Here is a 13358-nt window from a genome sequence, read left to right on the forward strand (position 1 = left end):
TAACTGTTGAGACATGGACATCAAGGCTTTTAGAGATACTTTTGTATCCCCTTCCAGCCTCATGTAGCTCAACAATTCTTAGTCGCAGGTCTTCAGAGAGCTCTTTGGTGTGGGGCACGGTTCCCATCAGACATTGCTTCTTCTGAACAGCTATTTCAAAACTAGTGTGAGTTTTTAAAAGGCAGAGCAGCTTGAATCCACTCCTGCAAACTTGTCACACTAATTGAACTCCATGTTGGATGACACTTGACTCAAATTAGCTCTTGTAGAAGTCATTGACCTAGGGGTTCACATACTTTTTCCTCCCTGCACTGTGAGTTTTGTACATGATGTGTTCAGTGAAAAGATGAAAATATAAAATTTTGTGCCGTATTAGTTAAAACAGAAGTTGTTTATCTATTGTGGTGACTTACATGAAGATCAGGCCACATGTTTTGCCAAATATATGCTGAAATCCAAGAAATCCCAAAGTGTTCACATACCTCTTCTGGCCACTGTAAATAAACTCATCGTTCAGAGTTAGAATCTGCAACGACTCCTTAAGTATTTCAAAATTTACCAACTGGTCTCCCAGAATGTACGGTGTCACTTTACTGCATGAGTCCATGCAATACTTTAAAATTGCATTACGTGTACAAATAAAATAACCATCCTATAAAAGACAAAGACGACTAAATTATGTAGAAACAAGAAACCAGTCTAGCAACAGAAATGATGAGCAATACTTAACCTGTGCTGTCCTCATTGGTGATGAAACTTTATCAATCAAGATGTTATGAGAGAGGACAAAGAGTGAAACCTGAATTTCCCTGTCACTCTTTGAAGTACCTTTTGATATTGTGAACAAGATTTTAAAATCGAGACCATTGTGCATTTTTCTGTTCGATGTGTGATTTTAGTGGGAATGTTGGCAGGGCCTCTCCACAGCAGCTTTATATGTCGGGGCTCATTTAAAAGAGAGCAGGCTCCAAGATTTCTATGTACTTTTTGTTAGAATTCCTGAATTTGTCATGACGTCTCAATGGTAACCAGCTGGCTACCAGCTAGATTGGTTGGCCTGTCCATCAACAGCCAGAACCCAGGCTGCACCTGATTGGGCAGTTTAGCTGTTTGTCAAAGGGTTGAGACTGGGAAACCTAAAGCAGGTATCAAGGCCTTGTTGGATTGGTGTTGGGTGAGCAGCATCAAGGAAGAAGAGCATGGAGCCAGAAGAAATCACAGCAAAAAACAACAAAACACGTATTTTGTAGAACAGGCAACAGATAGGTGGGAGAAGGATAAAAGGCTTGGTACCGCACCAGGAATTCTTGGGGATTCTTTTGCTCGCTGGAGGAGTCTAAAATAGTCAACTGGTTAGCTGTGGATGCGCAAGTAGCAGCCTTTCTTTGGGACAGGTAAGAAACCCATTTGCCCGATTTGCTTGCGAGCTATAGAGGCTATACTTGCGGTAATTCATTGTCAATGTAGGTTGCAAGGAGGCAATGTTCACAATCAGTATGATTAAAAAAATGACAGACAGATTTATGCCATATTGTTTGTATATCATGTTTTTTGTTAAAATGAAAGAATTTGTAAAAAAGAAAAAAAGCCAAAACCAGGCAGCGCCTACCCTTCCTTTAATCTTCAGCTTCCCACCATCTGGATTTTATTGCACGTCCTATACTTACAATAATATGTAGATTAAATGTGAGTGTATTCAATTTTCCACAAGTTTAGCATCAGTCTGGCATGACTTGAGTATGGCATAGCAGAAATAAACTGGATAGATATAAAAATGAGCTTGCAATTCAAATCAATGTCATTTTTAGGGGGAATCTTCTATTTGTACATTGTGAATTTTTGGTTACTATAACTGCAAATGATGTCAACAACAAATTCACAGCCAGAAACCAATATGTATCAGCATGTAAACATTCAGGCCTTCGGTCCGTCTGTTGGGGTCATGGGCGTGATGATCAGCGGCCCGTCGTTCCTCCCAGATTTATTAGTACAAGGGCTGAAGAAAGGGAAGATGCATTCACTGAATGTGTCACTGAAGGTGTAGATGTGGATTTTAGCATCAACGTTGTAGAAAGAAACCTGCAGAAATTAAGACAAGAAAAATCATTCAATAGTCTCAACTGTGGCGGTAGATTTCAGCCACATGTCCCATACTGCACCTGTCCTTTCTCAAAGTCAACAAAAATGCCGATCTTATTGGGCCGCAGGTTCAGATGGACGTCTGTGGATGGTTCAGAGCGAAATGCATATTTGTTCCTGAGGAGAGGGTTGAAATCCTTACTGCAAATCATTTATGTTCGTTCCTTAATTTATCAACAGATAGAGAGGTCCATGGCTCAATCTGCTCTTCCTGCACAGCCGCTAAAGGCAATCACATCTCCAGTAGGTCTAGCTAGCAGGTGGATTTTGAGTTAAAAGGAGGTTTTAGCTCACTTGTCCCGGAGGCTGAGGAACCAGTATCCGTTGCTTGGTGTAACTTCAACCTTCCCCTTCCTGTTGATGGATTGTCTGGCCACGCCCAGGTCCCAGTCCGTCTTCCCGCCCACCTGCACCTATTCATGGCACATGATGTCACTACTTTGGGTGATTGCAGGTGATCATGTCTCTGAGACAACTCCCTAGTTTCAAATCTTCATTAGAGGACAGAATCACCACCACACTAAACCGGTTTAGGTCATATTCACTCGGTCCATCTCAGGTGGTATATGGCTGGTTGGTATGGCTCTGGAGATATATATTTATATATATCTGTGTGTGTGTCTGTGTATATATATATAATATATATAATGTGTGTGCATATATGTGTATATATATGTATATGTGTATATGTGTGTGTGTATATATATGTGTGTGTATATATATATGTATATATATATATGTGTATATATATATATATATATATACACACACACACACACACACATATATATATATATATATATATGTGTGTGTGTGTGTATATATACATATATATACCACAATATATATAAATGGCCCCCCGCATCACCTTGACCTCCAGGACCAGGGTCAGAAAACTAGGAGTTCTCTTTGATAAGGATCCTTCATACCCTACATCAATCTTCAGGCAGCTTTCTTTCATCTGTGTAAAATCGCTAGGATCAGACACATCCTGTCTCAAAAAGATGCAGAAAAACTAGTCCCTGCTTTTGTCCCCTCCAGGCCAACGTACTGTGGTTCCTCCTATCAGGATGCACCACTAATACCTGAAGACTTTCCAGCTGCTGGTGTACTGACCAGAACCAGTAGGACAGAACAGCTCTCTTCTGTTCTGGTTTCTCTGCACTGGATCCTTGTAAGATCCACAATAGAATTCTGAATTCCTCTAACATCCAAACCCCTTCACAACCAGGAACGTTAATATCTGACCGAGCTCATGGTTACCTAAATACTGGCTAGAACCTCTGAAGTGCTGTGTTGTTGGCAACTGTACTGTTTAGAGATTTCTTGAAGATAATTCTCCTCTCATCCAAAGGTTGTCTTCAGTTCTGGTCTCTGGTGGGGCGTTGGAGGCTTTTAAGACTCTGCAGAGGTGTGACCCTTTAACAGAGTCGTTGACGCATGTGAGTTCTGGGATTCAAAATTGTGAGGTCGCATTGGCTCAGTCATTGTTCAGTGGAACAGATACAAGAGACAAAATTATTGGGTGTTGTGGTAGTAACAAATTGTCTTGGACTATACATGGTGACAAGATGGTATCAAAGATGGGAAGGGCTGTTTCTGTTGTAAAAAGGTGTGCGCCATTCATGTCTCCAACTTGAATAAAACTAGTACGACAAGCGTGAGTATTATCAGTTCTGGACTATTGTTTGGTAGTCTGGTCCAAAACATCACAAGAAAATATAAAAAAGTTACAAATACAACAAAACAAAACAGAGCAGCAAGAACAGCTCTGAATTGCAATTACAGAACAAATATCACAGCTATGTATCACGGTTTGGGCTGGTTATCAGTAAAAAAGATGAATGGATTCATTGCTAGTGTTCTTTAACATTCTGATAACAAGACACCCCAAAATTTTATACATTACTGCTGACTCAGGAGCTATCTGTTATTGTTTATGTATTGTTGTGTTGTGTATTCGTAGGTATTCTGTTTATTTATTTACTTTTCTTTTTTTGTGTTTATTTTATTTGGAACATGGAGCGTATTGAATGTGATATATTGGCATTGATACATTGTAAGTTGGCTCAAGGACCCCAGGAAGAATAGCTTTGGCTTTGCCAAGGCGAATGGGGATCCCAAATAAATCAAATCAAATTGGTAGATAGCTTCCTTAACTCCTCTCTCAAACCATATATCTTCTCTAACTAATACCTGTATGTCACTCTACTCAAAGGAATGTCCTGTCTCCTTCAGGTGTGAGTGGACAACAGAATCTTGAACTGAGGTGTGGACTGGCTAATGTTGGCTCTCCTGCGCTGTGCCATCTGCACAGGAGATTCATCCATCCATCCATTATTCATCCATCATCCATCCATTCATTCATCCATCATCCATCTGTCATCCATCCATGTTCTCCCTCTTCTCCTGTTAAGGGTGGTGTGGGTGGAGCCTATCCCAATGAACCACCTGAACCCCAGTTTGAGCCAACAACTTTCATGTGACCTCAAAGACTGTGAAACCCAGAGCTCCCATTTGACAGTGGATATGTTAGAGGGCCACACCCATACAGGGTCTGAATAGCCAGCGTCTCCCCACCAAAGACTAGGAGTGAAGTAGCCTTTTGATGAGAGGACAAACATCTTCAAGGAAACCAACAGAACAGTCACCTACCAACAATGATGGGAATAATGGCGTTAAAATAAACGGCGTTAATTCTTCAAAGTAATGTGCCCAACACTGCCTACGACACGGCACTGAAGACAGACCATGACCTGGATGACTGGGAGTCTTCACCAGCTTGAACACTACGCTTCCAGATTGCTGCTGGTTCCTAGTTTCTTTAGTAGGAAGATTTGGGGCTATAAAAATATAATTGACTTGACTACTAGGATGGAGGCAGCAGGGACGGATGGTGGGGTTTGTTGTAGGGCTGTAAAAAGAAGAAGAAGAAGATTTTTAAAGAAAGGTTTCTTACCTCCCAGTAGTGACGGCCACAGGAGATGGCCTCCCTCCCCAGGACACACACCACTCTATCAAATCTCTCCACATTGTCTGGAAGCAGCTGATATCGATCACCACACCTCACCTGTAGACCGACAGGTTATTAGTGATCAATTATTAATAAGATGACTATTCAGGAAAATATAGAGGAGGAAACCTTTGTTGCAAATCCTCAGATTTAGCAAAGAACAGACCCCACTGAATTTCAAGTGAAAGGTGTGCTCTTCTTGTTGTTGACAACAACAGAGCATTCTAGTCAATCCTGTTCACTTCCTGAATGGTACTGTGATGTCATGAAGTATATATAATGCCTCTCACACTCTTCAAGTCATCGGACAGGATCAGTCGGGGATGAGCAGTATTAGAGTCCAAAGTTACATCCACTGTGTTGAAGCAAGAAGACAAGGCACAGTATAGTTGACACATTGTTGTGTATTTAATCATCTTTTATATTTTATGCTCAAAACATACCTGCATACTCCTGCATTCTTCTCATTTCTGAAGCAAAACACACATTTACTGATTTCAGTACTGCATTGACACACACACACAAATATATATAAATATATATATTAATGTATGAATTGAAACTTACTGGGCTGAGTCCGGACTTGGCTGATAGGTTCCAGTACTGAGGCAGGAAAACCTGGACAAACATTGGAGAAAATCAGAACACAATTAGAAAGTGTTTGTGCTGAAAAATCAGAAGTAATTACTTTTGATTTTTCTTTATACAACTGTTTTCCTGTGTCAGGATCCATGCAGCAAATCAATAGATTTCAATATTTTAACCATACCAGATTCTACTCTTTTAATATTACCCATGATATTAAACCCATAATGACATAAATTTGTCCTGGAAATATTCATGCAGGCTCCACCCCCCTGCCGGGCCTCATAAAAACTCGGCAGGTAGGTTTGGATTTATGCGGCAGACCAGGGGACAAACTGCAGTTGGTAACAGGAGACATCTCAAGACTTCTTATATAAAGTAGACCAGAGAAATTTTAACTATGTATCAATCTGCTTCAATGAGAACACCTGTGAGGCAGCAAAGCCAGTACCAGTTGTGCTGGGAACACATCACCTCAACTCTCCATTGCAAAATTTGATTTACATTATAAATGTCTACCATGAATAAGATGCGAGTTGTGTCAGTGCAAACCTCCAGATGTGTTTACGTGACATCAGCTGATCTATGGCCAGGTCACCCTGTAAGGTGCTAAGGGAGACAAATGATAATATGTGGTTGCTTACTAGTGTTTTGCTTAAATTCATTATTTGCACAGTTTAAACAGTATATATCAGGGCAAGATGTTAACATTAAAGTGTACTACTAGACGGCAGTAATTATTTGTGAATACTGAAAGACTTCAGAAGGGCGGCTCGGTGGAGCAGTGGTCATCATGGTGGCCCCCCAGCAAGAAGGTTGTGGGTGGAGCCCCGGCTGCAGCACGGGGTCTTTCTGGGTGAGTCTCCATGTTCTCCCTGTTCCTGCTGGGTTCTCTCTGGTACTCCAGCTTCCTCCACAGTCCAAAGACATCAAGAGGGGACCAGGTTAATCCAGACTCTAAATTGACCGTAGGCGTGGCTGGGAGAGCCAATGGTTGTCTGTCTCTATGTGTTGGCCCTGCCATGGACTGGTGACCTGTCCAGGGTGAACCCCGCCTCTCACCTGAAGACTGCTGGGATATGCCCCAGCCCCCCCGCAACCCTTAACAGGAATAAGAAGATGGATGGATGGATGGAATAAGTTCAGACTGGAGTCATGGGTTTCAATAATGGGGCGGTAAAACCAGAGGAGGAACAAGTGAACTTGAAAAATTCTCATCTTTTTAAGTGATGATAACAAGTCAGGATAAAAGATGAATTCTTTTACATGTAAGGAGTATCTGAACTGTCACAATGGTCTTTACTAATCCAACATTTTTTGACTCCTTTTTTTTTACATGATGATTACGATATTAGACTTCAACTGTCCCTATGGTTACACTTAGATAACCTGTGATGTCCCGTGATAAACATGTTTCACACCTGTTTCGGCGATGCTCCTCAACTGTTCCTGGAACCTTTCCACTAGAGCTGCCAGTGAGCGGTAGATGATGGCTGTTCCCAGGTCAGAGTTCACCGACACCCCTGACCAGTCTTTAGCAGGCAGAGGACTGGAGATGATGGGGAAAGTCTGTCGTTGGTAGAAAATATAACGTCATCAGATAACTTGTGAATCATCTAAACTCCCTGATTAGATCCTTCCCAACCTTGACACAGTGTATGTGATCGTCTGATTGGTTGAGTTCCGCAAGGGACAGTTCTCTCCTCCGTAGCTCTTCAATCTCCTGCTCTAACTGCCTTATCATGGTGTCAGCCTGGTGCATGGCTGCTCTTCGACTCATCTCCAACACCTCCATCAGCTCCGCCTGTGAGCGTTCAATGGCAGACACGAGCGCAGAGAACACACCCAGACTGTTGGCCGTCTCTTGCTCGACTGCCAACTGGACAGAGGTGGACACATTTTATGTGAGTGACATCTTTATAAACTATGAAAAGCTGAAGATGATGAGAAATCATGTAAAATACAGTTTACACTTTAAGAATTTAATTACACTTGATTGTAATCTCACAGTAGTTCATTCAAAAACTTGAGTGAATTCTAAAGAATCACAGAACACCTTGAAACTGACCTAAGTAGTTATACTTCAAATAATTCTGGCTGCATCCACAACCACAACGATCACAACTGAGTAATGTTCTGTGTTTATACTTTTCTGGCAAAAGTCAGGTGAAACCTGGAATATTTGGTCAAACTCAACAAGTATAGAGTTATTGAAAATGAATTATTGAAATGATGGCAAATATCTTTCAAGGTAAAAGTTAAGAAGGGGAGGGTGTATTTATAGTGACATGCTGATAGCAGCAGGACGTTGGGATCAAGTGTTGACCCACCTCCAGGTCAGTCACTGACATTCTGATCTCGTCCATCTTCAGGAGTCTTTGTCTGATCATCTCCTGGATCTCCTGCTCCGACATCCTTAGCTGGGCCTACACACACACACACACACACACACACACACACACACACACACACACACACACACACAATTTCAACCCTCCAACCCAAAGAAGGTTTGAAGGGTTCGCTATCACAGTTTCTACCTTGTTTTCCATCCATTCAGCTTCAATAGTAACTGTGTTGTGATCTTGGTGGTCCTCAATCTCACAGGTGGGACAAATGCACAGTCCATCCGTCCGGCAGTAGAGCTGCAGGAGACCAGAGAGAGCAGACAACAGCACTGCCAATCTAACTCTATATATACTGATTCTAACTCTTCCATCACCAAATCATAATGAATTCAGGATATTTGTCATTTATCCATGCTCGCCTTTCCTGTTGTATTCATATTCCAGTGTATATTTTCAATAGAGGGCAATTATTCTACCATTATTCCCCGATGGTGGACCTCACAGAGGGGGAGATTCTGGCTGCTTGCAGCCCCGCTCACGGTGAACCTTCTGCGGCTGCTGGAGTGGGAGACAGGTGGGGGAGGTGGAGGAGCACTGAAGTTGAAGGTATAGATTGGACTCTGGTTCGGTACTGAAGAAGCCAGTGCAGTTGTGACATGATAGTCTGCTGAGAAAGTCTCACCTTCCACAATAGAAGAAAGGAAAACATCAACAAAGATGAATGATTACTTTCATCATATTTTTTTACTTGTTTTAAGCCATGCTAGTTTATTTTATGCTATTTTACTATATACTATTTTGTGAGTAAATGTCTGTAACACAGTGACTACGACACCTTATCATTCTCTAGAAAACATCTTTGTCTATATAAACGGCGTTTTGTATGTACAGTAAATAGAGAAATTAAAACATTCTGATGAAATATGTGCTGTTTCATCACAGCAAATATGATGAATTTATTGATCTCCTCTGTTTATTCAATTATACATTGTTTTAAACATATACTAAGAAAGGGGGGGGGGGGGGGTCCGGTGGAGCAGTGGTCCTCACTGTGGCCCCCCATCAAGAAGGTTGTGGGTGGAGCCCCGGCTGCAGCACGGGGTCTTTCTGGGTGAGTCTGCATGTTCTCCCTGTTCCTGCTGGGTTCTCTCTGGTACTCCAGCTTCCTCCCACAGTCCAAAGACATCAAGAGGGACCAGGTTAATCCAGACTCTAAATTGACCGTAGGCGTGGCTGGGAGAGCCAATGGTTGTCTGTCTCTATGTGTTGGCCCTGCCATGGACTGGTGACCTGTCCAGGGGGAAGGCTGCTGGGATAGGCTCCACCCCCACCACCCTGAACAGGAGAAGAGGGAGTAAATGGAGGGATGGAGGGATGGATGGATGGATGTACTAAGAAAGGTCCCCTTATTTTAACTGTGATACATGACTGCTACCTCTCATTATTCCACCAAACCCACGTAGCCTGACATTAGCAGGGTAACCTTTGTCTACCTACAACACTACAGCAAGAATCAAAGAAAAGTTCAGCGCCAAAACCAGATTTTGAATTTAGCTGTCAGCACAGGTGAAAAATATCCAGGACTCCTCTGAACCAGATGACTGACGGGTGTTAAATGTAGAGTAACCCTTTACACCTGAGGCTGATGAACGTACATAACAACACAGTACAGGTTTTTCTTAAGAGCTTTTAGAACCAGTACAGCAATGGCACTTCATCTTGAATAATGAAGATGAGCAACCAATGATGCAGAAAGATATTTTCATCCACTTCTCATTTTAAAGCCTTTGGTTAATGTTAGCTCAGCATTGTAGGTTTCACCTCCGTGATTTATGCGTGTAGAGAGACAAGAAAGAAAATTTGAGTTGATCAAGACTAACACCAACACTGCATCGTATCTAAGAAGACAGGGTCTTTGTTTGCCTTTGACTCTAGGAAGCTCCAGCTCTGCTTTAACAATTGGGGCCCTATGAAACTCAACTAAATCCAAACCTTCTATCCATCGTCGTCTTCCGCTAATTCCTTACAAGTACGGGTCGCAGGGGGGTGGAGCCTATCCCAGCATCTACGGGCGAGAGGCGGGATTCACCCTGGACAGGTCACCAGTCCATGGCAGGGCCAACACACAGAGACGAACAACCATTCACACTCACATTCATACCTACGGTCAATTTAGAGAATCAATCAGCCTCGTCCCCTCTTGATGTCTTTGGACGGTGGGAGGAAGCTGGAGTACCAGAGAGAACCCACGCAGGAACAGGGAGAACATGGAGACTCACACAGAAAGATCCCGCGCCCGAGCCGGGACTCCAACCCAGAACCTTCTTGCTGTGAGGCCACAGTGAGGACCACTGCACCACCGTGCAGCCCCCAAACCTTCTATGAAAGTTGTATTTCATGGCTGCATGTTGAATCGGCCTTATTACATATTTGTGCAACCACAAGGTGATACTTAACCTCTCATGTGACCTTGGGATGGAGCCTCACAGCTCAGAGTCTCCAGCTGAAGAGGTCGCGGTAGCTTCTTTGTCAACTCCACCAATAAATCATCTGGAACGACTCCCTCTCTTCCTGCCCCTCTACCTCCTCTTTTGTCCCTCCCCACCCCTCCTCCTCCTCCAGTCATTGATCGGAACTGTTCAGTGATCTCTCGTAGTGTCCTGTTGATCTGAAGCTCCGGTCGCTTCTGGAAGGTCTTCTTACACAGAGGACACTGACAGATCTGAGATTGATGGACAGGTGAATGGATGATTGATGGATGGATGGATAGATAGACAGATAGATAGATAGATAGATAGATAGATAGATAGATGATAGATAGATGGATAGATAGATAGATAGATGATAGATAGACAGATAGATGGATAGATGGATAGATAGATAGATAGATAGATAGATAGATAGATAGATAGATGGGTGCCTTAGAAAACCCACCTTCAAGCCGTCCCAGTATCTGCTGATGCAGCTCATGCAGAAGCTGTGGCCGCATGGTGTGGATGAAGGGTTGGTGAACACATCCAAACAGATTGAGCATTGGAACTGCTCATCAGACAGAAAACTACCATATAAGGACATCCTGAGGACAGTGAAGAGTCGTATTCAGTGTTAGGTTATATGAGAGCAGTGGAGTAATTATATAACACACATTTCTTCCGTGTCGCCACAAATCAGATTAGGATGCTCCAAAGATTTTAGGAATGAAGCGGTGCAAGTTTCTGTCATGGGTTATCAAATACTGAAGGCTTCATATGAACACAGTGTTTTTATGTTCTAGCAGTAAATGTATGTACCAATAGTCACTTTAAATGGAATAACACAATTTATCAGTGTTTCAACAAGCAGCACGACTATTACTATGTAGTAGTAATTTGATAACAATAATTACTCATATATGCCTGTCCTGAGACAAAGCAGAAGTCATGTACACTTCCTCACACAAGGCCAAACTAGCATTTTGAGAAACCAATAACAGAGAAGCTAAGCCTTGAAATGTTAGAAGAATGTGACCAAAAACGATTGACACATGGAAGAAAATATTGTGTCCCACCACACACACAAATTATCAGATCACTTTTTTTTTAACTTTACATAGACCTACATTGTGTTGAAATATTCTCTAATACTTAAAACCACCATTAAACATGATTTAAAAGGGTAAAAGATCATACCTCCTCACAGGTGTGATGGTTGCTGTTTGTGTTCAGTTTAAAGTGTCTTTTTGAAATACATCCAAAACAGATCCAGGAACATAGAATGAAAAGTCTTTTTTCCTGTCTGTGTTGCTCCTTGACCTTTAGAAACTGTATCACGATGTGTACACTCACTTTCAAAGTGTGTCTGCTTGGTAGGCTGTAAAAAACAAGGTCGTGTGTCTGTGTGAAGGTTTCACACCACGCCCACTCATGTGTCTTCCTGGTTCCCAGATAAATGTGGCAGGACTGGTTAAAGTGGCACAATGGTACACTCAAACACAACCCTTCACCTACTTCACCTGAACGGTAGATAACATTTTGTACTGCATTCATCAATCGCTATCAGCTATTTTCCTTTACGTGCACTAATCTATCTGAAGTTTCTTGTACCTAATGTCACAAACACAATTGCAGCAACTGCTGTGCTTTAATCACAAACTCCGCTTCTTTGAACATCTGTCTACAATTCTACAATTCTACAATTTCATTTAGCTGACGCTTTTGTCCAAAGTGACGTTCTGTCTCATCAGGGGCATCTTATGGATGGTGGAGATGGAAAGAGTCTCATATTTCTTGCTTGCAAAAACATGTCTGACTAAATCGCATAAAATCAGATACAACTAGCAATAAGTGTGTCACAATGCATGACATTCATCCATTCATTTATTGATCAATCCATCCACCCACTCATCTATTCATTTACTGATACATCCATTTATAGATTCATCCATCAACCCATCCATCCATTTATCAATCCAGTCATCTGTTTACCCATCCATTTATTGATCCATTCATTTATCCCTTTATGGATTCATCCACCATCCTTCTTTCCATTTATCCACCCATTATTCTATCCATCCATCACATATCCATCCATCCATCCATCCATCCATCCATATTTCCTTTCTTCCCTTAATCATCCATCCTCCAAAGGTCCTCTGTAGGTATGGAATTTAGAGTATTTACATAATCTTCCCTCATGTTGAACTTTCTTGACTCCTAAATTAAATCTTTGTGGCTGGACATTCTGATGCACACCCTGCAAACTTTTACTTTTCTTGTTAACCCTCTTTGTTGCTTTGTCCAAATCTGGGTTAATTACAACTGGAGCCTAACATAACGAGCACATTCTTGTCCAAGTAATTCTTCAAGCATTAAAATTACATATTGTGATGGCCCTAGGCCTTAGGGTAGGATCTGTGTTGTCCTGTTTCCCTCTTTCCTGCCTGTGCTCCTCCTCTTAGATTCTCCCTGATGGTCTGGCCCCTCCCACCGCATTGAGGGTTTGGTGCCACCTGGTTTGAGACTTTATAAGCTGTGGAATTCCAAGATGGTGGCCTCTCTCTCCCTCCTGGAAGGCTGGTGCCTTTTAGGCACTCCATTTTGGTTTGGTTTGGGTTTTGATTGTGTTTAGTTAGCCTTGGTTCTTGGTATACTTACAGTTATTGTTAATAAATTATTTGCTTATTTAAACAGCTACTGTGTTGACCTCCCTTCTTGGTTATGCCCTTGAACAAGCTGGGCATAACAATATCCTTGCTGAAAACATCCTGTTGAGGAATTACAGTAGTTTGGATCCCG

At 42.1% G+C, this 13358-nt stretch overlaps 1 protein-coding gene across 3 annotated transcripts; it reads right to left on the bottom strand.

Moving 5' to 3' along the window:
- Positions 1-1223: 1223 nt before the first annotated feature.
- LOC147239088 (E3 ubiquitin-protein ligase TRIM39) lies at positions 1224-11953 on the bottom strand. Of its 3 annotated transcripts, none has more exons than XM_086198134.1 (15): positions 11754-11947; positions 11020-11161; positions 10543-10807; positions 8562-8767; positions 8278-8382; positions 8068-8163; positions 7383-7616; positions 7159-7306; positions 5720-5770; positions 5596-5622; positions 5443-5507; positions 5099-5209; positions 2434-2552; positions 2160-2256; positions 1224-2079 (listed from the first exon to the last, which is right to left on the bottom strand). In XM_086198134.1, exons 2-15 carry the CDS (start codon positions 11158-11160, stop codon positions 1915-1917), a joined length of 1830 nt encoding a protein of 609 aa, XP_086054260.1. In that variant the 5' UTR covers position 11161; positions 11754-11947; the 3' UTR covers positions 1224-1914. The 3 variants fall into 3 exon arrangements, with proteins under 3 accessions (XP_086054260.1, XP_086054261.1, XP_086054262.1); XM_086198135.1 differs by having other exon boundaries at positions 1933-2079; positions 2160-2221; positions 11754-11948; XM_086198136.1 differs by lacking the exons at positions 1224-2079; positions 2160-2256; positions 2434-2552; ... (2 more) ...; positions 5596-5622; positions 5720-5770 and adding an exon at positions 5779-6838 and having other exon boundaries at positions 11754-11953.
- Positions 11954-13358: the final 1405 nt, after the last annotated feature.

The sequence above is a fragment of the Aulostomus chinensis genome, chromosome 24, assembly GCF_037954235.1.
Source record: "Aulostomus chinensis isolate RoL2024-O1b breed Wild chromosome 24, RoL_Achi_v1.0, whole genome shotgun sequence".
NCBI lineage: Eukaryota > Metazoa > Chordata > Actinopteri > Syngnathiformes > Aulostomidae > Aulostomus > Aulostomus chinensis.

Coding starts and splice junctions, on each gene's coding strand:
- LOC147239088 (XM_086198134.1), bottom strand. CDS start 11,160: ATGTCCTTATATGGTAGTTTTCTGTCTGATGAGCAGTTCCAATGCTCA. Junction 7,617..8,067: donor TGTCAGTGACTGACCTGGAG/GTGGGTCAACAC, acceptor ACCTCTGTCCAG/TTGGCAGTCGAGCAAGAGAC. Junction 2,257..2,433: donor TTCCTCAGCCTCCGGGACAA/GTGAGCTAAAAC, acceptor CCCTCTCCTCAG/GAACAAATATGCATTTCGCT.